This window comes from Myotis myotis, unplaced genomic scaffold (assembly GCF_014108235.1).
Source record: "Myotis myotis isolate mMyoMyo1 unplaced genomic scaffold, mMyoMyo1.p scaffold_m19_p_2, whole genome shotgun sequence".
Lineage (NCBI taxonomy): Eukaryota > Metazoa > Chordata > Mammalia > Chiroptera > Vespertilionidae > Myotis > Myotis myotis.
The window spans coordinates 13,201,776-13,227,042 of NW_023416324.1; the positions used below are offsets into that span (position 1 = coordinate 13,201,776).

The 25,267-nt window shown below is 53.2% G+C and overlaps 1 protein-coding gene and 1 long non-coding RNA gene across 2 annotated transcripts; one reads left to right on the plus strand and one right to left on the minus strand.

Annotated features, from left to right (window-relative positions):
- Window positions 1–1,655: 1,655 nt before the first annotated feature.
- E2F2 (E2F transcription factor 2) lies at window positions 1,656–20,755 on the minus strand. Its single transcript, XM_036350313.1, has 7 exons — window positions 20,485–20,755; window positions 14,729–14,834; window positions 12,445–12,664; window positions 11,459–11,617; window positions 9,628–9,742; window positions 7,252–7,444; window positions 1,656–5,083 (listed from the first exon to the last, which is right to left on the minus strand). Exons 1-7 carry the CDS (start codon window positions 20,734–20,736, stop codon window positions 4,830–4,832), a joined length of 1,299 nt encoding a protein of 432 aa, XP_036206206.1. The 5' UTR covers window positions 20,737–20,755; the 3' UTR covers window positions 1,656–4,829.
- Window positions 20,756–23,034: 2,279 nt separating this feature from the next.
- Window positions 23,035–24,532, plus strand: LOC118675253. The gene is made up of 4 exons (XR_004973845.1): window positions 23,035–23,122; window positions 23,338–23,371; window positions 23,612–23,718; window positions 24,442–24,532. It is a non-coding gene; the product is annotated as an uncharacterized LOC118675253 (long non-coding RNA).
- Window positions 24,533–25,267: the final 735 nt, after the last annotated feature.

The following is a 25,267-nucleotide window of genomic DNA, read 5'->3' on the forward strand; positions in this document are numbered from 1 at the left end:
AAATTGGCAGAGTTGGGGCAGCGGGCAGTGCTCTGTGATACTCACCTCTGTCTCCTGGACCACAGGACAGAAGTTACTGATGGCTCTGCTTGGGAGGATTCTGATCCCCCATATGCCCAACCCCAGGCTATTCCGTTTATCCGTTAAGACATAGTTTGGACATCACCTCCTCCAGGAAGCCTTCCCTAGTGTCCCCTCAACTCCTATAATGCTTATTACTGCAACTGCCACATTTGTAATTATATTTTTGTCTGTGTACTGTGAGCATCCTGAAGAGGAGGACTAACCTTATTCCCTTCTATCTCCCCGGTGCTTAGCATAAGCAACCTTCCATATACAAAGTATTTAAGTTTACATGTGAGTGTCAAGGAAAACTACAAAAGATTCTTCAATTGGGCCTTGAAGAATAACCAAGAGCCTGTTCAGCTGAAACGGAGAGAAGCACATGCCAAGCGGAGTGCCAGCAGGTGCAAAGGCCCGGAAGAGAGGAGGCAGGTTGTTTCCAGGTGCTAATAAGGACGCTCGGTGTGGCCTGGTGGTGGGAGGAGTGGCAGTGAGGCTGGAAAGGTAGGGCCAGCCGGCGGTAAGGTTGTACACGGGCCCTCACGCCAAGCAAAGGCGGAGGTTTCGTCCTCAGGGCAGAGAGGAGCCACCATTAAGTGGGGGAGCGGTGTAACTAGAACTGTGTTTTAGAACGATCTCTCTGGGGTACCAGAGGGCGTGGTCCTCTAACTTCGGCTGCATCAGAATCACCCGGAGGGCTTACTAAGATGAGGTTCTGGGTCTTACCCCAAGTTTCTTCTTCAGAGGGTCTCGAATGAGGACTGAGAATATGCATTTCTCATAAGTTCCCAGGTAACGCCGGTCTGAGGACCACGCTTTAAAAACCACTGCTAGCCCTGGCCAGTTCGGCTCAGTGAATAGCCTGTGGACTGAAGGGTCCCCGGATTCCAGTCAAGGGCACATGCGTGGGTTGTGGGCTCGATCCCCAGTGGGGGGCATGCAGGAGGCAGCCAATTGGTGATTCTCCATCATCGTTGATGTTTCTGTCTCTCCCTTCCTCTCTGAAATCAATGGAAATGTATTTTTTTTTAAGTTTAAAAATAATAATAAAAAAAATAAAGTAAAAACCACTGCTATCCCTAGTGCGTTTGGCTCAGTGGATTGAGCATCGGCCCGTGGACTGAAGGATCCTGGGTTTCATTCTGGTCAAGGGCACAGATCTCAGCTGTAGGCTCAATCCCTGACCCCAACTGGGTGTGTGCAGGAGGCATCCAATCAGTGTGTCTCTCACATTGCTGATTCTCTCTCTCTCCCCTTCCCTTCCACTCTGTCTAAAAAGCAATGAAACAAATGTCCTCGGGTGAAGATTAACAAAAAACAAAACAAAAACACTGCTAGGGAGGATTCGATAGGGGGTGGGTAGCAGAGAGGATATTAAGGAAATGGCCCAGGCGAGAGGTGGTGGAGGCAGAGCCAGGCAGGCACTCGCTTTTTAGACCTGGGGGCTGCCACCTTTTCAGGGTCTTAACAGTGAGGTTTCAGGCATGGGAATAAGCCAGTGTGGGAACAGGAGGCTTGGTCAGAACAGTCCCCACGCCCGACTTGGGGGGACCCGACCCACACGGGTAATGACCTTCAGAAAGCACAAGAGCCAAGGCGCCTGGAGTTGCTGTTTAATGCTCGATGATCACAATTCACAGAGGTTTACACGGTCTTCATCAAAGTGGGGCCCAGGGCGAAACCAGGCCGGAGGGAAGTGGCCCGTAGGGTCCCAGCACCGAGAACAGGCCCCTCGGGTGTGCTCACCCTCGAGATGCATGTGGCGCATACAAGGCTTCTTCCCGCACCCAGGCTGGCCGGGCTTCTGGTGACTGAGGGCCCCGCTGGGAGAACAGGGTCCCACAATGAGGCGGGGACCTCGGGACATAATGACGAGAACCAGAAAGCTACTTGCAAACAACCCCAAAAGGCTTTCACTTCAAATGCACTAAGCCACACGCTGCTCGGACGCGGGGACATCCAAACTCTCACTAAAAACTCTAAACCCTGTGCAGAACTGATGCTGAGAACACGTGGGGAGGAAATAAAGCCCAAACCATCCCAGGACCAGCGTTAGAGCTTCACCAGCCCCCCTTCCTCCCCGCAGCCGCAGGGGGCAGACAGCATTGCAGTGGGGAAGGGAAACCACTTTGGTCTAGCTCACACTTCCAATGAGAAGGGGCACGGGAGCATGTCCCTGTTTGAAGAAATCTCTTAGAGTCGCTGACTCTATTCAACAATCCAATACGACGGGGTTCCCTGGAGCCCTGAGCCCTTGATGCCCTGGGGACACAGGTGACTTAGGGGCTGGGGAACTTCCTGGCAGAAATAACGTACCTTAGAAATAACCTGGTTTTTGCCCTAACTGGTTTGGCTCAGTGGATAGAGCGTCGGCCTGCGGACTCAAGGGTCCCAGGTTTGATTCCGGTCAAGGGCATGTACCTTGGTTGAGGGCACATCCCCAGTGGGGAGTGTGCAGGAGACGGCTGATCGATGTTTCTCTCTCATCGATGTTTCTAGCTCTCTATCCCTCTCCCTTCCTCTCTGTAAAAAAATCAATAAAATATATTAAAAAAAAAAAAAGAAAGAACCTGGTTTTTCTTCTGACCTTGTTTTAAAGTTTACCTGGCATCTCAAGGAAATACTCCTCAAAATGTGTCCTAAAAGCACTTGAGTGAACTTGGGAGGTTTCCAAGTGTCTTTAGTAAGAAAGAGGCTCAAGCTTGTATCCTACCCAGAGCCTGAGGCTTGGCCTTGGTGGGCCAGCCGCTGGGCCAGGCAGGGGACAACATAGGAGAGGGAGGGCAGCTGCTCAGAATACAGGCCATGCACCCAAGGGGCAGCCCCTCTGTCCAACCCTATGGCTGGGCATCTGGAGAATGAGCCTCAGTTCTGGCCAGATTTCACCCTTCAAACTCATTCCCGGTGGGTCCTCCAGGCCTCTCCTTCCTTTTCTCTGGTTTAATTCCAGGAGAAAGCTCTAGATAGAGCCCAAGGCAGGGAAGTCCAACAACCCTGCCCTCAGAGATGGTGAGTGGCTGAACAGCAGCCCAGCAAAGAACGCAGAACAGCAACGCCACCGCCAGCCCCACATGCCCCAAACCAGATCCCATGCAGCGCGCCCTTCTCCCGCAAGGGCCAAGGTGGCCCTGCCACGCTGAGCTTCAAAACAGGCTTCTGACGAGAGCCCTGCGGACCTGTGGAGGCAGGGAGGCCAAAAGCATTTCTGTAAATCCTACAAAATTCTAGAACCGGGCACCTTTGACCTGCAAATGACAAGGCACAACTGTCCCCAGCTGGGCATCAGCTCACCTGGGACCCCAGCCCCAGAGAAGCCCACCTCCCAAACTCCAGATGCCCGTCGGCCAGGCCAGGAGCCAACCCTGGAAGCCAAATTCATGTTTTAAACCAACTTAATGCTACAAACATAAAAAAAAAAGTGCTACCTATCTGAGACCCTAAGTAAACCTAGCTCCCTGAGGGTGGGGGGTATAGGCCTCAGACCACTGCCCCTGCTGCCTCCCTCCAGAAGGCACAGCCTCGGTTCAGCCCAGGTGGGGTGGGGGGACAGGGTGAGGGATAAAGACCTCAGAACCCCAGGTCTGAAGAGGTAACACAAGCCCATCTCCCCATTAGCTGCTAAGTCTGGTTGCAACGAAGACCCCCCCCCTCACCCCCCCTTCTGCATTCCTGTGACAAAAGGAGCCAACATGCCATCCAGCCCTGGTCACCTCTGTCCCTGGGGGTCTGTGTGAGAGCTGGGGGGAAGGGGGTCCTTAAAGAATCACCCCTTCAACAACAAACAAAAAACAAAAACCAAAAACTAAAATCCTTCCAGGGAAGGGAGAGGGACACCTGCAGCTAGAGGGGTGTGTGCTGGCGGTTCCCTGTCTTCATCTTACCCTTCTCCTCCACGTGCGGCCTCTGCCTCCCGGTCCTCCGTGTAACACAGTCCCAGCGAGAGGCCAAAACGGAGGAGGGGCCTGCAGCAGCCACGGCGCTGCCCCCACGTCCTGTCCCTCGTCCTCGGGAGCACCCTGCTCTCCCTCGAGGATCACTTTTACATTCTCAGGCAGGGAAACAGGGATTCCACAGGGAGGGAGGCTCCTGAGCTGGCTATTCCGGTTTCCTCGGGAGCTCCAGTGCCACCCGTGCTGGGACGGCTCCCTGGAACCATCTAGAATTAGGAGCAGAAGTGCAGTGAGGTCCAGAAGCCTGGACAGGCGCTCAGGGGCCCCGCCCCCACGCGGCGGGGCGGCCGGGGAGCTGGCCTGCGTCCCTGGGAGCCCAGGTGCCCGGGCACAGCAGACGGTGCTGGCCTGTCGGAGGTCTTACTGGAACCAGAACGATGACCCTGCTAAAACCCAGGGAAGACACACAAACAAAACTCAACCTGAAATAAATACAAAGGCAGTAAGTGCTCTGCGGTACACTGAGGGTCCGAATTACCCCTCAGAAGGCAGTGGCAGGGCCTTTCCCTGGACCTGGTCACCTCATCTGTGGCCCCTTCACATTAGAGGTCAGAGGTCAGAAGACTGAATGGGCCTTCCCAGGCCCAGCTTCCACTAGGAAGGACAGGACCCCACCCCTGATACGATCTTCACCCGTACCCTCCACAACCCCCCCGGCAGCTTCGGCTGGCAGGACGCGGGGACAGGAAGGAGAGGAGACCCCCGTGCCCTAAGGGTAGCATCTGTGTCCAAGGTCCCCGTGCAGGCAGAGGCCTGTCAGTCTGCCTGTGAGGAGGTAGAGACAGTGGCGGAGCGGCTGGGGTCAGGCAGGGTCACTCAGTTAATCAGCAGGTCCCCAAAGTCATAGGAGTCGAAGAGGTCGCTGATGCCCTCACCCCCATCCAGGCCCCATAGGTAGTCATCTTGGTCCAAGGGCGGAGAGAAGCTGATGAGAGGGGAGCTGTCGGTCAGGAACTGGTCCTCGGTCTGCTGCAGAAGGGGCTGCGGCAGCTCCAGCATGCTGTCCGTGGCCTCCAGGGGGACAAGGGACGGTGGCAGCAGCAGGACCTGCTGGGAAGTCAGCGATGGCGCTGGAGACAAATAGACAAGGGTTATGACTGGCCCTCGTGCCCAGAAGCCTCTGGTCAGACCTCAGAGCACAAGAACAGCCCTCCGGTTCTCCGGATGACTGTGTACGCTTCTCTTCTCTCCCACCCAGGGACACCCTCCCTTTCCCGGCACCAGCTCCAGCACCTGCCCCCCTTCTCCCGCACTATCCCCTCTCCTCGCACACACACTCCATAGGTGTACACCGCCCAGAAAGTTCCTCCTGCTCCCTCAGCAGGGAGAACACTGTGAGGCCACAGGGCCAATGTGGAGAGGGACAGCCATGGCACTGGCTCCAGCCCAGAGCTGGCTTCTGGGCGGGCCCCACCACCCACTGCTCCTTTTGGGCCTCAGGCTGTTAATCTGTACAACTGAGCTGAAAACCTTGCCCTTGCTTATGTCGGAGGGTCCCCCACCTCTGCCCAAGGTCTCAGAGGACAACGGAAGTGAAAGTAGTTTTAACTTTGGACAGCTGTGCACTTGTTGACAGTGGAGTGAGAAGGCAGACGAGGCAGGAGGGAGCACAGGGTGGGGCACAGGTCTGGAGTTGGAGATAGGCACTGGGAGGTGCCCGGAGGGACAGATGGCTGGTGCAGGGAGAAGCCCTGGTCCCCGGGCCAGGCCAGGACTCAGGAGAGATCACTAGAGTAGAGCTGGGAGTCTGGGCTATTGCCCAAGTTCTACCACCAACGTGCTGTGTGACCTTAGGGAAGTCACTGGCCCTCTCTGGGCTTCAGTTTTACTTGTATGTAAAATGAAGGGTTGCGTTAGATCAGGGGTCAGCAAGCTTCTGTAAAGGGCTGGTAGTATGTTAGGCTTTGCAGGGCACTTACGGTCTCTATCACAGTCACTTTCTTTCCCCCCTACAACTCTCTAACAATAGGAAAACCATTCTTAGCTCACAAACCATGTAAAAACAGGCTACATTTGACCAGCAGGCAATAGTTTGTCAATCCTTGAGTTAAATAAAGAAATGTAATCCAATCTATGTTCTGTAGATCGTCCCAAACACGCCTCTTCCATCAGACCGGTTCTAGCTCTGCATTTGTTTAAACACCAGGGTTTTACTGTAGGAAATTCTGCTAAGAACACAGAAAGTGGAACATTGGCCTACAAGGCCTCGAAGAATCCTGCCAGTCTGAGCCAATGCCTGAACCCAGTAAAGGGAAAAACCCTTCTCGTGGCGGGGCCTTCACAGGTTCCCATTTCTACTCCTTCCGGAATCCCACCCTCCCTGGGAAGCCCGCAGGGGCCTCTCCTACCTCTTTCCTCCCTGGCAGCTGCCTCCTACTACTTCCTGCCAAGTGTAGCCAGCTGTTCGCTGTTCCGTCCACATCCCAGCCAGGGCTGAGCCAGGATCCCCTGCCCTGATTTGTTCTGTGCTGTGTGGAGACAGCACTGGGCTAGGAATGTGGAGGCTAAGGTTCAAAGACACAGCTCTGTTGTCTCCCAGTTGGGAGGCCTGGGGCAAGTCACAACTCCTCTCTGCCTCAGCTTATTATCTCTAAACTGGGAATAATAAAACCTACCTGAAGAATTGCTGTGAGGATAATGTAAGAATGGGTGTATCTGGTACAGTCGTGGTTCAATAAACCTTAGTTATTCTCACCCAAGAACGTGTTGAGCCTTCCTCATAAAACCTATAGTTTCCATTCACTGTGGGCTCATTGAGTGTTGGGGCTTGGCTGTTAGTAGCTGTCTCAGAAGCAGCAGTGCTAGTGGCAGTGGCAGTCACAATGATAATAACAGCCATCTTTTATTGCTAGGCATAGTTCTAAGTGCTTTAGATGTATTAACTCGTTTAATTTTTACGACGACCTATGAAGTAGATACTATTAATTACTAAGCCCAACTTACAGATGAGGAGATTGAGGCAGAGAGAGGTCAAATAACTTGTTCAAGGTCACATAGCTGGTAAGTGGAGGAGCTGGGATTCAAATCCAAGCCCCTCTGCCCTGAAGCAGGCTCGGCCTGCCAATGAGACAGGGAAAGCACACGTGCTTTAGAGTGTAGAGTGCATGCACACACGTGCGGGAGGACTACACCCCGGCCGCTGGGTGGCAGGTCGATACCCAACAAATGTTGGTGTGGAAGAGGAAACCGAGGCCAGCTGCACTCCCCACCTTCTGTTCCTCTGGACAGAGGGCCCTACCTGGGGATGCCGTGGGTTCCAGGATCCCAGGGTTGGTGCTGCTGCAGGGCTGGGCAGAGTCAGGAGTGGGGCTGAGGGTGGGCGTGGAGGAGACAGGCTCTTTGGCAGGGCTGTCTGGTTCCTGCATCTCCTCCGGGCACAAGTAGACTTCGATGGGCCCTTGCGTGCTCTTCAGATATATCTGCAGGTTTTCCTGGAGGAGGAAGAGAAGCCAGGTCATGGCTCTGGGCAGCTGCACACTTACTCATGGGTCAGCATATATGGATGGACACATGTGAGCAAGCTCAACTCCCGAGCTGGGCCCTGAGGCCTGTGGTCAACACCTGCTGCTTCTGCCTGCCTGGCCCCCAGGCCTCTTCTTAGGGAGAAAGCCTGGATTTTTTCTGGGAAATCACTCTTCCTCCACTCGCGTCATGTAGGGAGCGGGAGGCAGCACCTTGCCCCAGCTCCAATGGGCGAGCCTGGGATGCAGGATGAGAAAGTGACAGTGACTGCGCAGGATGGTACGTGACTCAGCTCAGTCCACCCAGCATCAGGCCCAGGACCTGGAAATGGAAGCTCCCTTCGCACTGGGCTTGCTGAGCTGGTATCACGAACACGATCCCTGCCGCAAGGGGAGAGCCCACCTGGGAACTGAGTCAGCAGAGAGAATGGCACAGTGAGAGGACGAGCATGAGATGAACTTGGAGTCAATGTGAGCCCCTGGGTCCAGCCTTGCCTGCAATCCACACTCCCCCTGGACCCGTCACTCACTTCCCCTCTCCCCTCGCACGGAAGCCAGTGGGACTTGTCTTTCTGTTCCCCGTAACCATGAGTCCTGATGCTTGGCTTTTCCCACCCCTGCCTCTTGTCCACCACACACCGGCAGCCTAAGCCACAGCTGACTACACACCCGCCATTCCTGCAGCACCCTCCTTCCCCTACTCCACCCGGCAAACATCCTGCTCAATAACACTGAGATAAGTTTGACAGGTGATTAATAAACCTAGTGTGGTGATCACATTGGAAGGTATACCACTGTCGAGTCATTATATTGTACACCTGAAACTAACACAATATTGTGTACAACTACATGTAAGTAAGTAAATAAGACAGTTTAAAAACAAAATCCTTTCAAAATATTTTTTTCTTGAAATATTAATTAATGTTTATTGCATGTAACATATTTAAAATAGTTTTTCTTGAAATATTAATGTTTAAAAAAAATCCTATTCATTCTTTAGGACCCAGTTTAACTGTCACCACCTATGGGTGCATCCTCCAACTCTCCTTTCTCCCGGCCCTCAAAGCACATCTTCCATCTATATATAAATCACAGCATCCCTGCTTGCTTGGGTCTTGTCCTCTCTAGGTTCTGAGCTCTGCTCAGGCGGTGGGCGGGGCCTTATTTATCTTAAAGTTCTTCCATTAAACAAATTACTTCTTGAGCCTTTATCAGGCTCTGAGTTGGACGTTTCTCACTCCTTATATAGCTCAGAAATAACCCACATGAGAGGAACGTACTTTTGTGGAGTTTATACTCTAATGGACGAAGAAGAACACAGTCATGTAAGCACTAAGATATTGGTTATGAAGTCTGGGGGTGATCAGGGAAGGCTTCCTGGTGGAAGTGATGCTCCAGTTGAGACGTGTAGGATCAATAGCAGTAAACCAGGCAGAGAGAGGGAAGAGCATCTCAGCTGGAGGGAACAGCATGTGTGAAGGTCCTGCACTGGGGACGAGCTTAGCGTGATGGGGAAACTGCAGGCAGGTGGGTGGCTGAAGCAAAGACAGAGAAGAGGAGCAGCATGCGAGAGGAGGTTGGCAGAGTCAGAGCAGAGAGGGCCTCCTGGGGAGTGTCAGGAATTTTGGTCCTGCCCCTGGCTCAGTTGCTTGAGCATCATCGGTGCACTGAGAGGTCACTGGTTCGATTTTGGTCAGGGCACATGGGGGCATGCAGGAGGCAGCAGATCATTGTTTCTCTCTCTCTCTCATTGATGTTTCTCTCTCCCTTCCTCTCTCTCTAAAATCAATTTTAAAAAAAATGATTTTGGTCTTTAATCCAGGGTCTTTTAATCCAGGACAGCATGGTTGGCATGAAAGGATTACTGTGAATACTAACGCTGCTTGCTGTGTGTGGGCACATGTGCGTGTGTGCAGAACCACAGGGGCTGGTGGGGTGCAGAGAGAAACCAGAAACAGAGGTTTTTCTCAGGCCAGAATCTGTTGCCCTTTCCAGCTTCTGTCATTTCTGCCCCAGTTCAGAGACCACCAATCCTGCCGTGGGTACCAGCACGGACTGGGGTAGCTTGGGGCTGAGCAGTGCCTGGGACAGAGACTGCAGAGCTTCCCGGCACCCTCCTCACCCTGCTCACCACCAAATACTTCCCCTCTCACCTCATTCCTGTCAGGCACTTCCAGTCTTGTCTGCGGAGGGGCCTTGACAGCGATCACTGTCTGTTCCTTAAAGGTGCTGATAGCACGGATGTCCTGGTAAGTCACATAGGCCAGTGTAGGGGGCAGGAGAGTCAAGGAAGTCAAAATTCACACCCCAGCCCGCCAGGCAGGGATCCAATCCACTTCTCCTAAGCCTCTGAACATTTTTTTCTCACTCCTTTTATAATCCCAGAAGTAACCCCAAACTGTAACCTGTTCTTTTAATATCATAAGTTACCTTGGATCCCTTTAGAAAGCAAATGAGGATATAAATCATTTTTTTAAATGCTGCCTTTTATCAGGTTTTACATAACAGGCTTCACCTCTCAAACTAGAGAATGCAGGAAGATATGTCTTTTTTCCCCCTTTATAATCCTGTCTTTATTGCACTTGCTGATTTTCAGTAAGGAAGATGTTCTTATTTATTTAAAATTTTCACAATGCCTAGCATCTGTCCAAAAATACAAAGCCATATCCAAAAACCAATTAGATGGTGAAACTATTTGGGGAGAATGGATGAAAGGCCTTAGCAAAGTCCATACTCTGTGACCTCATCATTTCAAACCTAGGAATCTGACCCAGGGAAATAAGTTTTTTAAAAGGAGGACAATGTTCTATATACAAAGGCATTCATCATTTTGTTGCTTCATAGGAGCAGAAATCTAGCATAGATCTAAATGTTGATTTTAGGCCTTATCAACAAACCAGAGTGTAATCTGAGTAGGATATTCTCAAACAAACTACTTTAAATATGAGGTTAAACCACATGAGATTGCTGTTTTTGTAGATAAAAAATGGTTCAATATCAACAATTTCATGTGGATCTACCACATAGTTAGGAAGGATTTGTAACTCATATAAACTGTCTATGGTAGTATACTAAGGGGAGAAAAGCAGGATATAAAGTGTTATGCACAGCAGTCACACACTATCCTATATAATAAAAGGCTAATATGCAAATCGACCGAACATCGGAACGTCCAGTTGCTATGACGTGCACTGACCATCAGGGGCAGATGCTCAATGCAGGAGCTGCTCCCTGGTGACCAGTGCTCCCACAGGGGGAGCGCTGCTCAGCCAGAAGCCGGGCTCATGGCTGGCGAGCACTACGGTAGTGGCGGGAGCCTCTCCTGCCTCCATGGTAGCGCTAAGGATGTCTGACTGATGGCTTAGGCCTGCTCTCCATCCCCCAAGGGCTCCCGGACTGAGAAAGGGTACAGGCCAGGCTGAGGTACACCCCCCCCCCAGGGCATGAATTTCATGCACTGGGCCTCTAGTATTTAAATAATATACAATCTGTGTATGCTTAAAGAACAAATGTTGCCGAAACCGGTTTGGCTCAGTGGATAGAGCGTCGGCCTGCGGACTGAAGGGTCCCAGGTTCGATTCCGGTCAGGGGCATGTACCTGGGTTGCGGGCATATCCCCAGTAGGAGATGTGCAGGAGGCAGCTGATCGATGTTTCTCTCTCATCGATGTTTCTAACTCTCTGTCTCTCTCCCTTCCTCTCTGTAAAAATCAATAAAATATATTTAAAAAAAAAAAAAAAAAAAAAGAACAAATGTTATGGTGGCTGTTATTTCTTTCCTCCATTTTGCAGATTTAAAGAAATGTACTTGTCTTACTTGTACTATGAGAAAATAACTTCAACAGAGTCAAGAAGAAAAGCCACCCAGAAAGGAAAAAGCAGATATGCCAGACCCCAAGGGAGGTATTGTATCAGCTCTGGATAGATATGAGAGCTTGCAACAGGCCCAGGCCCCTGACAACCTCCTCCCAACCAAAGAGGATATTTCTTGTTGGCCTTGTCCTCGGTCAGGTGCTTGAAGTTCAGAGAGCAGCTCTGGATGAGCTGGTCCAAGGCCTGCTCCACACTCATCAGCTCCTTCAGCTCCTGTCCCAGCTGCTGCTGCTTCCCAGGCCGGGTGGGGTCTTCGAGTGCTCCCCTGCCTCTGGGAACAGAGCAGCCCCCCAGGGTCAGTCTAAGTGCACAACCAGGGACCCCAACCTGAGTACTGCTGCGCAGAGCTGCAGATGTGCAGATGGTGTAGATCCCCGGGATGAGGCCATTCTCATGGTCTACAAGGGTGCTCCTGGGCTGTGCAAACCAGCAGTGCTGTCTAGCTCCCAGGGAGCTGCTAGGAATTGAACCGTGATGTTTGAGGGTTGGGCTAGGGAAAAGTAACAAGTCAGGGCATTACCTCACTTGTGGAGGGCTTTCAACTCTGTCCACCCTTGCCCCAGCCTCCCCCATATGGCAGGGAGCTAGAATGACCTCAGTCCTGACCCCCCTGCCTGGGTTCTCTTAGGGTTCATGCCAGCGGCTGCAGGTCTGCTCTTCAAGACCTTGTAGCAGTGAGGAGAGGAGCCTGGAGTTCTCATCTCTCTGAGCTGGAAGGAGCCTGGGTTATTAACTCTCAGGTCCCTGGGGACGTTCCTAAACTAGAAGAGGGAAATCTTGGGATCCCTGACTCAAGAGAATGCAGTCCTCCGAGGCCTTTACACATCCTAGAAAGCATTCTCCACCCTATGCCTGCCACGCACTCCTAATATTGCTCCAGCATATACACCTGTTCTTCCACTCTGCTCTTAGATACACTGGCTCCGCCCCCAACGTATAAGCCTATTGGATTCTGCTCTTGGTCCACCCCTGCCGCTTGTGCCCATTGGATGCTGCTCTCAGCCCCACCCGACATTCACACCCACTGGATACTGCTCCGGGCTCAGCCCCCAGCACAGTGCAGTCACTGGTGCCACCAGCCCCAGCCCAGGCACTCACACCCACTGGATGTTGTTCTTGGCCTTCTTGCGAATCAGCTGGATGCCCTCCAGCACGTTGGTGATGTCATAGATGCGCCGCTTCTGCACATCCAGCACCTCAGCAGCCCAGTTCAAGTCCAGGACCCCATCCTTGGACTCACTCAGGAGGTAAATGAACTTCTTGGTGAGCAGCCCCAGTGATGTGTCGTACCGAGTCTTCTCCCCGGGGGACTTGGGTGCTAAGGAGGAAAGGGGCCCCGTCATTGCTCAGGGAGGGCCTGCCTGGGGCGCCTCCTCCAGTGACCTGGACCCATTCAGTACCACCCTTCACATGAGCACCCACTTTCCACTGTGAGGCAGGGGGTCATTCACTACCATTGTCCAAACTGGAGCCTGATACCTCCAGCGGGAAAGGGATTTGCTCAAGGTCTCACAGTTAAAGGCAGTGTTAGGGCTAGAAACCAAGTGTTCTAACACCTGGTTCAGAGGACCTTTCCACCACAGCTTAGGCAGCCATATCACTACCGCCACCACCACCACCACCACCACCAAATGCTTACTGTGTGTAGGTCACTGTTCAAAGCAATTTCCACAGACAACAAATTTAATCCTTACAACACCCTATAAATTTGGTGTATAACCATCCCCATTTTACAGATGAGAATACTGAGGCACAGACAGGTGAAGTCACTTGCTCAGCTCACTCGACTAGAAAGTGGCAAAGCTGGGATATAAATCCAGGCAGCCTGGCTCCAAGTCTTCCTTCTTAACCATTACTCTATCCTGCCAGTTATGTCATGAATTTGGAATTAGGGTAGGGAGGGAATGACCAGCTCGGACTTGAGAACATTCTTAGAGGCGTGCCTTTTCTTTCTATGTGCAGCCCAGTGGTTATCTGAGAGGAATCAGTCCTACAATATCGAATGGGGCAGGTTCATGAAAAGGTCCCTTTCTTAATGAAGCTGATGTCACAAGACACCACATCTCAGCTGCAACATCTTAAACCACAAGAGAACTTTTGCAATGAAGTGACTTGCAAGTCATATAGCAAGTGGATGTCCAAATTAGTTCAGGAAACGGAGTTTTAGAGAGTCTCAGATTCCTCTAGAACAGTGGTTCTCACCCTTCCTAAGGCCGCAACCCTTTAATACAGTTCCTCATGTTGTGGTGACCCCCAACCATAAAATTATTGTCATTGCTACTTCATCACTGTAATTTTGCTACTGTTATGAATCGTCATGTAAATATCTGATATGCAGGATGTATTTTCATTGTTACAGATTGAACATAATTAAAGCATAGTGATTAATCACAAAAACAATATGTAATTATATATGTGTTTTCCGATGGTCTTAGGCGACCCCTGTGAAAGGGTCGTTCGACCCCCAAAGGGGTCGCGACCCACAGGTTGAGAACCGCTGCTCTAGAAGGAGACTTTAGAATCCCTTAACACATAGATGACAAGTGTTTGGCACACAGGCTGCTTTTTCAACCGGTGCACGTAGGATCTTTTGAGAAAGAGCTCTGGGCACGTCTACCAATCAATTGGGAAGGAAACCTTCTTACTATTCCTGCTCTAGCTATACCTCCTTTTACAGGTGAGCCAACCGTAAGGTTTCACAGAAGGAGTGGCCGGTCAGGTCAGGGCACAGCCCTGCCAGGACCCCCAAATTCCTGACCGTCATGCTTCCCACCCAGTCACATGCCTTCTTCGTTGGGTTTCTGTCCCCCAAATTAGTGTTCTCTCTACCACAGGTGCGGAAACTCCCACTCTCACCAGAACCCTGACTGCAAATATCGAGGCGGGAAACCTCTCCTCTGGCTCTCAGCCTGAGGTGGCCCGGGTTGGGTGAATCCGAGCTTCACTCCCCTTTGCACCACTTAGTTAGCTCTCTGTCTGCAGGTGGGAGGAACACGCTGCTCCTCCCTGAGCTGGATTCTCTCTTTTAGAAAAGGTCAGACTGAATTAAATACAAACAGAAATGGTAAGTTCCCAAACAAATCGCTGGTCGTCATGTTTGGAACCCAAGAGCAGTGTATAGTGTGACTCCACTTACCAGCAGAGTGACCTTGGGCAAGACACTCTAGCTCTGGGTCTCAGGTTGTTTGATCAGTAAAAGAGGGGTGATCCTACCTACCTGGCAGGACCCAGTGAGAGAACACACAGGGAACCGTTGTATACACCAGGAAGTGTGCTACAAATATTACTCCTGATGATTTGGGCAGGGCTGCTGCCCTCTGCCCCTGCCCACCCCACCCCTGTCTCCTGAGTCTGCCCCCAGATGCCCCATCAGCAAACTTACTTTTAGGGCTGGGGAGGCCATCCACTCTAATGAGCTTCCCCTTGGGAGTCTGGAATTCCAGGACCGCAGGCCTCCCGATGCCCTCCAGGTCCAGCTTCCTTTTGGCCTTGGAGAGAGATGGGAGGGAGAGGCAGAGTTTGAGAATCATTCCTCCTCAGTCTTTTCCCAACCTGGGGCCAAAGCACTGAGGCCAGCAGCAGCCACTTTCTGCCTCAGTTTACCACCAATCCTGCTGAAACATCACTGTACTTGGTAAGGAAATATCAATGACCTTAAAAGTGACCTTTCAAGGGAAGGACGTCCTATTTTCTGAGAGGCACACAACACTCCCATCCTCTGAGGCCCAAGGCACTTGAGACCCTACCAAAGCCAAGAGCTCAGAGTTCCTTAATAACAGGCCACAAGGTCACTTCCACATCTGCCCCTTCCCCCACGCACAGAGGATGATGCAGGAAGGAGTGGGTGGGGCCTAAACCACATCAGACTGGGGAGAGCACTCCCTCCCCCCCGCTCTGCAGAAGCAGCTGGTGCAGCCACAGTGGGTGCCCATCACAGCCCCACAGCTGGCCCTTATCAGGGTGGGGCTGGGCATCCACCCAGGCCCAGGGGACTTCCTGGATCAGTGCCACACCTCAGGGAGGTGCCCGCATTGGGAAGCAGTGCAAACATCCCCCACCCCATGTTTGGGTTCCAGCTCAAGGGCCCAGGGCCTCCTGAATAGACTCCATTTGCCATTCTTTCTTTGTGGAGAGGGGCAGACAATGAATCCTTCCCCTGTGTCTTAAGGACAAGCAGCTGAGGTCCCCTGCTCCCCCTCCCTGTTCCTGCCAAGCTTGGGAAACACCTGCTGGGGAAATCAAACCACAGACCCATCTGCTCCTCTACACCCCACTGCCACCCGGCCCCATTAGGCCCAGAAGCTGAACTGGCCCGGAAGGGGCCTCTCTCCCGGTTAGGGTTGGGCAGGGGCAGGGCTAGGGCACTGGGGCACTGGGACACGGGGGTCAGAGACCTGGGCTTGCATCTCCCGGCTCCTTCTCAGGGGAGCCGTGTGACGTGGAGAAATGCTCCACACCCAGGACCTGTTTCCTCCTTCGTGAAATGGGGCAGAAAGAGCGCTCAGCCTGTGGCTCAGCACACAGTGGATGTTCGGGAATGCAGTGCCTTCTCCAAAACCCAATCTCAGCCTCTCCACACACGCTTCTGGAGGTCGCTGCGCCCGTTTTCTCCCTCTCCCCGCCCCCAGTCACCCTTACCCCGGTTGGAGCAGAGAGGCCTATTTTAACCTTTGGTGGTGGGGTCGTGCTCGGCAGGGTGGAGACTTCTAACCGCTGCTGAGCACAGCTGGGCTGACAGGTGTGAGAGCTGATGACAGTTCTAGCTCTAAGCTCCCCTCGGGGTGCCCCCTCCCCCGCCCCCACCTGCTCCAGGAAGTCTTCTTGCATTGGTGTGAGGAGCATTGCTCCTCAGTTTCTCTCCTCCACACCTACCTAGACCTGGACATAATCCAAATGCCTCCCTGCTCACTCCTCTTTAAGTCTCTCTGGAATATTCCTTTTCTAACCTCCCAGCTAGTGACATCCTAGATTCTAGGGAAGGTGACCTTCTCTGGCCCCATCTTGCCTCTAGTGCCCCCGCGTTCCTCACTTCACTCAATCTTACCAACACCACTAATCCTCATCTTATGGCTGAAGTAACTGAGGCTTGGTGAGCTCCAAGGCCTTTTGTCAATCCAGATAAAAGTTATTGATCCCAGAATCCTTCATCCATTCCTCCAAAGGAATGCCAAGGGCAGGGAGAAGGGAAGCCAGGCTGAGTTCTCCCTGAGGCAGAGGTAGGGCAAGCCAGAATCTCCCCCCCACCCCCACCTCCTACCAGACAGGGGCCAGCCCTGCTGAGAACATACCGGGAAGAACCCCACTACCTGCAGATGGGAAGGAGGGAGGACCTTGAACAGAGTACCTTGCCGGCCTATCACGCGCTCATCAGTCCTGCAACATCAGTATTGGCAATCTCTCTTGGAAGAGAAGTGGAGACTCAGAGAGGTTCGCCATGTGCCCACGGTCACACAGCCAAAGGGCAGAGCCAGAGCTTGAACCCAGGTCTGTCTGATTCCAAAGCCATGCACCAGGCTGCCTCCGCTCCATCCCACACACATTCCCTCAGAATCTGCTGAAATTTGGGCCAAGGCCTGCCTATACCCTTTTACACCCCATCACTTTTACACACACAAGTCCTCTCCCTTCTCTCACCCTTATCCTGCATTCTCAGAGTCCCTAAGCAGCAAAGTGTCCCTCACCCGAGGACATGTCACCTTTATGCATGTCCAGGGCAAGGTCAGCTCATGGGTGGGCCTGAGCCTGCAGAACACACGTGGCAGAGGACAAGCCCAGAAGGATGAGGGCCAAGGAGAGGCTGAGCACAAGCCTTGGAGTCAGATGCACCTGGGTCCCCATCTAGCCCTCCCACCCCACTTCTTAGCTGGCCAAGTCAGTTGACTTCTTGAGTCCCACCTGTGAAATGGAGCTAAGCTGCTCAACCTCTGCTCAGGATTCCGTGAGACAGTGCAGCAAAGTGCTTTGCTCACGCAGGGGAGGTGCTATCACTACAGCGCCAGGAGCAGCAGAAGGGGGAAAGTTCAGAGGTAAGTTGAAAAGACAGGGACGTGCCAAGAGCAAAAGTCTGGAACCACGCCCAGCGGCCAGCTTGGCTCTAGCCTGGACCCTCGTGGGCAGCCCTTTGGGCTGTTTCTTAAAGGCCTGGTTAAGGTTAGAGGCCACCCAGCCAATCCCAAGGCAGAGGACCAGGCTCCTTTCTCAGGCCAGAGCCCGCTAGACACAGCCAGCAAGGCGAGGAGGAGCGGAGGAGAAGCGACCTGCCCAAGGTCACACAGGGAGTAGAGCCAGGCCTCTCCTCAGCCCCAAGCCCGAAGTTAGACACTGCAGGTAGGAGCAAGTGTGAGGCCTTGCTTGAGAGCCTCACTTCCAGATCCCAGCTTGGGACTCGCTGCCTCGCCTCTCTGAGCCGACATTTATTTCCTCCTCCGACCCGTCTTGTAGGGTTGTTGGTTAAAATGTTCCTTTTCTTTCATGGTTCTCAGAGGAAACTGGGAAAATATCGAGAAATTAAAGGGAAAGGAGAACAGTGCGGAACCCCACCCTCTTCACAGGTTCCCTCGGGGATGAAAGGCGATGATGCGGTGTGCTTGGCTGGAGTAGGGACGCCACCGACAAAAGCACTAGACAGTGAGCGCAGAGTCCTGGGCTCTGGCCTTCATTCTGCCAGTGAACGTGGTTGCCATCTCAGGGCAGTGCCTGAGGTTCCCTTTAAACAGCAGCTCACTGACAAATCCTGCTCACCCTGCACTTTGCAGCCTGGCCACAAAGCAAGCGGCCACACCCAGGGTTGGGTTTGGAGCTGCTCCAGGTCACACCCTGGTAAAATGAGTAAGCAGGGGGCCAAGGCCTGCCCACAGGGCTGTGGGCACTAGGCATCTGAGGACTGACAGGAGAGGGGGTGCTGGGCCTGGTAAGCCTTTAGGGTGGTCTGATGCAAGGAGACTCTCCCACCCCTTGGCTTGTCACTTGGACAGGTGACTTCGCGTCTCCGCTCAGTTTCCTCATCCCAGGCATCTTGGCCAAGATAACGAATGTGAAGAGTGACGAGCAGTGCCTGGCACACAACAGGCTGTCAGTGAAAGAGAGCCATTCTGGCTGTGATTACTGAGCCCCTCTGAGAGGGAGGTACAAACAGATGCACCCAGGCTCCTTTGGGAGGGAAGCAGTTCAAAACCGCAGCTGTTACTGAAACTCCGCCTGGGTGCCTGTACGCAGCTGGCCAGAGGAGACTGGGCCAGCCACTAAGCCCCTTCCTGGGGAAAGCGGTCTTCCGAGAAGGCAAAGGATCGCCTGCCTGTGGGTCACACACATCCCTGTATGGCCTTGGACAGGAGCCTCAATTTCCCCCTGTGACAGGGAGCTACTAATGCCATCTACTTCACAGGGTTCAAATCTGGGTTAGGCTGTAAAATGCTGAACACAAGATAGACACCCAGCCCTAGTTATCCTTGGCTGCTTGGCCTGTAAAATGAAAATAGCTCTCCTTCCTCCTTGTTGGACATGGCAGGCAGGAAGGGACTCTGGGAAGATGAAGGCCTTGAAAACAGGCAAAGCATGATTCCAGTAGCAGAGAATTGGGGCCCTGCCTGCATCCAGCAATGGCGAGGGTTCTGTGCCTGTTGACGGGCACAGGTCTGACCAGATGCCCCTAGGGCAGTGGTTCTCAACCTTCTGGTCCTTTAACTACAGCTCCTCATGTTGTGACCCAACCATAAAATTATTTTCGTTGCTACTTCATAGCTGTAATGTTGCTGCTGTTATGAATCGTAATGTAAATATCTGATATGCAGGATGGTCTTAGGCAGGGGTCCTCAAACTTTTTAAACAGGGAGCCAGTTCACTGTCCCTCAGACCGTTGGAGGGCCGGACTATAGTTTAAAAAAAACTATGAACAAATTCCTATGCACACTGCACATATCTTATTATGATATAAGATATCAAAAAACAAAACGGGAACGAATACAATATTTGTATTTGCATGTAGCCCGCGGGCCGTAGTTTGAGGACCCCTGGTCTTAGGTGACCCCTGTGAAAGGGTCGTTCGACCGCCAAAGGGGTCGCGACCCACAGGTTGAGAACTGCTGCTCTAGGGCATGACCTGACCCCTGTACCTGACCGTATTTACCACTCACAACTAAGCCAACCCACAACACCCCCTCCCTGGGGCCTGCTTCCAAAACCCAGGACCTGGAGCTGGAAGTGGCCTGAGATGAGTTAGCACACACACATTTTCCAGAAAATGAAACTGAACCCAGGCTGGGGCTAGGACTTGTCCAAGGACACACAGTGAATTGGTGGCAGTTAAAACCAGAAACCAGGCTCTCCAAGCCCCCCCACCCCCCTCGCATTCCCCTGGGGCTTTTCCCACTCCACCCTCACCGGATGGTTGTTTAGATTCTCATGGACTCCATCCAGGAATTCCCCTCCCACAAAACACATCCTGTGCCTCATGCCACCTCACTTTGGGCCCTCCCTGGCAGCGGGCTTGGGGGCTTGAGGAGGCAACAGTCAATCCGAACAGGGAGCTGCCCCCAACTTGCACCTGCTACTGGCTGTCTGGGAGGGAAAACTGGGCCTGGGGGAGCACCCAGGGTAGATAATTGGGAAGGAGTTGGCTGGATGGGAAATTTGGATTCTCTCCAAGCCATACTGGACCTGAGAGACAACCCCCCCTCCCCCGCCACCCATCAACCCCTCCCCTACACACACACACACACACACACACACTTTAAAGTCCCTACAGCATCCGCAGGCCTAGCTCTGTGCCAGCACAGCAGGTGCCCAGTACTGGTTTCTGGGCCCAACAATGAATGAAGAAGAATGAATGAATGACGCACAGCTGGCTCCCTGGACTTCCCCAAGGTCACAGGGTGCACTCGGGATAGTGGGTTGGGTCTCCACACTCCGAGTCGTGCTCATTCCACTCCATTCCGGTGGATGAGGTTATTTCATCCCCACGCCTGAAAATGAAGGGCTCTTCTCCCGTGGGGGTCCTGGATGGTTCTGGAATCTGAGAGCTCCCCTTCTCCCTCCCCAGACTCAACCAGCTCCACTCACACTGGGTCCCAGGCGCCCCTCCCTCCTCTCCCACACCCGGAAAGCACAGCGGGAAGAGGTGCACGGGGTCCCCAGAATTACCGGCAGCCGGCCAGCCGGCACGCATCGCACAGCTTGGCCCTCAGGTCCGTGGGGGGTGGCGTCCAGGCAGGTGCCGGGCACCGCAGCGGGGGGCACAGTCTGCGGGTACAGCGAGGTGTAGTAGGTGGTGGTGACCGGGCAGAGCTGGGGGCTGCCGAGGCCAGGCGGCCACAGTTCGGTGGGGCTCAAGGCGGGCAGCCCCTTCAGAGGCAGCGCAGCGGCCGGGGCCGGGGCGCGGGGCCCTCGCAGCATGGCCAGCGCGGAGCCCCCTCCCCAGGCGCGCCCGCGGGCACCGGCGCGCTCGGGAGCCTGCGGCGGCGGCTCACCCGGCCCGGGGCATGGAGCGGAGGCCCGGGGAGGCCGCCAATGGACGCCTGCGGGGCAAGGCCGGACCCTCCCCTCCTGGCCCGCGGCCCGGCGCTGGGAGATCCCGGCTCGGAGATCGCCCCGCGGTGGAGATAGCGGCGGCCGCAGCGCCAGGGGCTGCCCCGCCCCGAGGGCGGCCGCCACCCGGCACGGCCCCGCGCCCCGGAGGGCCTCGGCGCCCGGGGTCCGGCTGGCTCCGGGCAGGGGTCTCCGGCGCGCCCGCGGGCTCCACGGAGAGGCGATGCGCTCGGACGGGGAGGGGACCGATGGCACCGACTCGCTCTCGCCTCGCTGTGCAGCACCCGCGTCTTTCTCCGCCACTTTTTTTTTCTTCTTTTTTTTTTAGCGCCAAACTGCGTGCCGCGAAATTCGGATCTCCCGCGGAAAATGCCGCGCTTCCGTTGGTCGCTGCAACAAATATAGGCTCCACCCTCCGGAAAGGACCGGTCCCCGGTCGGCGATTGCAGCAGGAGTTTTGCTGCTTAAAGGGACAGCCACACCCGCTGCGCAGAGCAGGGGGGCGGTCCTGGGGGAAAGAAGGAGCGGCCGCGGGTATGGAGCGCTCGGGGGTGCGCCCGGGTCCCTGGGGTGGGGCGGGAACAGTCTTGACGTGAGCCCAGACGGCAGCACAGGACCCAGGCTGGAGGACTGTTTGTCAGGTGGCATGGCTGCTCAGCTAGCATGGATGCAGGCCTATCCTTTTCCGCACTAAAATGCAAGCCAGGAATCTGTTCTCTTTCTTGGCAGGAGAGGGACGGAGCCTAACAGTTACACCTCTTAATAGGGGGATAGTAACATCCATTGAGCGCCTGCTAGATAATTGCATGTATTTGTTGTTATTATTATTAATTTATTTTTTGGTTAATCCTCACCCAAGGGTATTTTTTCCATTGCTTTTCAGGGAGAGTGGAAGGGAGCGAGGGAAGGATGGGGAGAGAGACACGTGGACTGGTTGCCTAGTGGTTGCCTCCTGCACTTTGCAACCCTGGTACATGCCCCTGACTGGAATCGAACCCACGACCCTTGATGTGCAGGCTGGTGCTCTAACCACTGAACACACCGGCCAGGGCTGTATTGTTTTATTTTATTTAACCCAGCAATCCTGGGAAGAGGAATGAGGATCTTCCTGGTGAAGATGGAGACATAGTCTGAGAGGCGGGGTAACGTGGAGAGATTTGCTGATTTGAGTCTAGCAGTCTAATCCGGGACAGGCCAGCTCCTGAGCCCTTGTTTGTTCCAGTAAAAGGTTCCTCCCCAACTCTCCCAAGCTGTGCCCTGCCCCTTGTAGGCATGGGTGGGGGTGGGTGGGGGTCCAGCGTGCAGAGCTGTCTTGTTCACAATTGTCTTCCCGGAGCCCAACACTCAGTAAATATTTGAATATCTCCAGGTTTCTTCCTAAACAAACCTTTTGTTACAAGAGCCTCCCTCCCTCATTCAAAACCTTCACCGTTGATAATACTTTTATGTTCCTCTTCTCTCCAGTTTAGAGATGCGGAGGCTCAGAGAAGTGACCTTGGCTATCGAATGGCAGTGCTGCTAGAAGCTGCTGCTGAATTCCAGGGCTGCCGACCCCGCCTGGTGCTGTGTGGCTTTTGCATGTCTGAGCCTGGCATGTTACAGCCCTTCAGAGTCCGTCCCCAGCTGAATACCTAGTCCTCATCCTCAGATATGAGGCCGAGGTGGCAATAATGTGTGATGATTAAGAGCCCAAACTTTGCAGTAGACAGCCTTGGGTTTCAACCCAGGCCCTATCATGTTACTAGCTGTGTGACCCTAGACAAGTTTTGTAAACTCCCTGAGCCAAGCTTTTCTCATTCCCAGTATCAACCACTTTGTCGGATTCTGGGGAGATTTCATGAAGCGATGCATGGAAAGCTGTCGGCATAGAGCCTGGTTCATAAGGAACCTCGAAGGAGTGGCTGCTGTGTTTACATCTCTGCCATCTCCAGTACACAGACCCCTTTACTCCAGTCTACATAATCTGCTGGTCCTTCAAGGCCCAGCTTAAACCTCAACTCCTCCAGGAAGCCTTCCTTGACTGCCTCCCCTTTACCAGTCTCTTGCCCTTTCAACCTCAAAGGATAGGTGGGAACGCTCCCTGAATGCCCCTTAGTATCCAGGGCCTGATTTTGCATGCAGAAGGTGAGTAATAAATACTGACTTTATGATTCACTTCCCAGCAAAGAATGGCCAGGAGGCCCAGAGTCAAGTCCCACTCTTTCTGGCTGAGTGACCCTGGACGAACTGCTTCTTCACTTCTCAACCATCAAATGTGGGTAATGCTCTCACTCTCGGCCTAATTCACAGGACTTGAGAGACACTATGTAAATGGTGGTGGTAAAATCTTAAAGACAGAAAAAATATAAATTGGTGGCGGTTAATATTTATGAGAACCTACTGTGTGCCAGGCTTCAAGCTCTTGGGCATCTCCCCTGATCCTTACAACACCCCTCTGAGACGGGCACTCTTTTTATTCCCATTTTACAGATGTGGGAACCTGGACGAAATTGTCGCAGAGCAGGTTTGGGGAAGAGGCAGAGCCCCAGGGCCGGGAAAGGAAATGGGGGTGGCAGGGTGGGGCTGAGACCAAAGCAGGGAGCCAGCGAGGGGGCTGAGAGCCAGCTCTCTGCGGTTGAGTTTCGGCCCGCTGGGGCTGGCTTTAGAGTTTCACTGCCTGGGAACTGGTTCCTGCAGAAGGTGTGGGGGCACAGATCTGCAGTCTGTCTCCCTGACCTTGAATTCCTGCCCCACTCACCCCTAGCATTATATTCTTGGTCCGGCTGCTGGACCTCTCTGAACCTCAGCTTCCTCATCTTTGCAATGGGAATGGCAAGAGTGACATTTTCCTTTCCTGTGAGGATCCATAAGGTACTGGATATAAAATCCTCAGAGGAGTGCACGCATAGTGGGTACTTATATTTTAGCTAAAGTTTGTGTGAGATGAACCAGATGAGGCCCCACATGGAATCAAACTAAAATTCTTGCAGTTTGCCCTAGCTGGTTTGGCTCAGTGGATAGAGCGTCGGCCTACAGACTGAAGGGTCCCGGGTTCGATTCCAGTCAAGGGCACATGCCCGGGTTGCAGGCTTGATCTCTGGGGGGGGGGGGGGGGGGGGGGCGGCGTGTGCAGGAAGCAACCAATCAATGATTCTCATCATTGATGTTTCTAGCTCTCTGTCCCTCTCCCTTCCTCTCTGAAATCAATAAAAATATATTAAAAAAATAAGTAAAAGAAATATTTCAAAAATAAAATACTTGCAGTTTTTCATTCATACCTGTGGATGAAAAAAAGGGGGTTCTATGGAGAGTAACCTCACAGGGTGATCTGATCATAAATTTCTAACTGGGCAGGTCATGGTGGGTAGTCATGCCCCAAACTTGTGGCTTCTTTAGTGAAAGGTTTTAAGCAAGTCCTGTCCATTTTTGTTGGGCATCTAGGTAAACACACTTTTAATCTCAACCAGATGCAATACCCCTGGAAGGGGGTATTAACCCTCAAGAGAGCACAGAATCTTGCTAACCATCCTATAATCTAAGTCCAAGCCCCCTGTTGCTTTCTTTCATCTCCACGGACGTTCACATGCACAAAAGAAGCTGCAAAACTCTAATTCTCCGGAGCATTTGAAATCTGGCTCCCCAGCAGATGCTGTGACTTTGGCTCAAATAAACTCATAAAAATTCTCTACAGGTTTGGACGTTACTTAATGTTGACATGCTCCACACTTTCTTAGTTCCCAGGCTTTGCTGACATGGCTTCATATCCACAAGGCCTCTCCTCCCTTCCATCCCCATGTGCTCAAATCTGATCCATCCGTCAAGGCCCAACGCCAATGGTAGAGTGGCAGGAGCGAGGAGTCTGAATTTAGAAATCCAGTGAAACGTCAAACCCCTTGAGAGCAGGACCCAGGCTCTGTTTTCACCTTTGCGCCCTCCTCCTGGGGAGTGCCAGACATACAGGGCTTGAGGATGGTGGTAATCGCTAATAAGTCAGTGAGGATGGTGGTAATCCTATATAATAAAAGCCTGATATGTTAAGTGTCCAGTCATTGGTCATCCATTCAACCAATCAAAGCGTAATATGCTAATGATATGCTAAGGCCGCTCAACCGCTTGCTATGATGTGCACTGACCACCAGGGGGCAGACGCTCCGACTGGTAGGTTGCTTGCTGCTGGAGTCCTGCTGATCTGGACTGAGCAAGGCCGCCCGACACACCCTGGAGCCCTCCCGTGGTCCCTCCCCCCGCTGGCCAACCTCCTGTGTCCCTTCCCGGCCCTGATCGTGCACTGGTGGGGTACCCTCGGCCTGGCCTGTACCCTCTCACAATCCAGGACCCCTCGGGGGATGTCAGAGAGCCGGTTTCAGCCCGATCCCGTAGGCCAGATTGAAGGACCCCACTGGTGCACCAGTTCGTGCGC

Bases quoted from the DNA above. Each gene is read 5' to 3' on its own strand.
- E2F2 (XM_036350313.1), bottom strand. From the start codon at position 20,736: ATGCTGCGAGGGCCCCGCGCCCCGGCCCCGGCCGCTGCGCTGCCTCTG. The intron at 9,743-11,458 runs ATATCCTCTTTG...CCTGCCCCCTAC, and splicing joins GAGGACAAGGCCAACAAGAA to ACTGGCCTATGTGACTTACC. The intron at 7,445-9,627 runs GTGAGAGGGGAA...TTCCTCCTCCAG, and splicing joins AAGTGCCTGACAGGAATGAG to GAAAACCTGCAGATATATCT.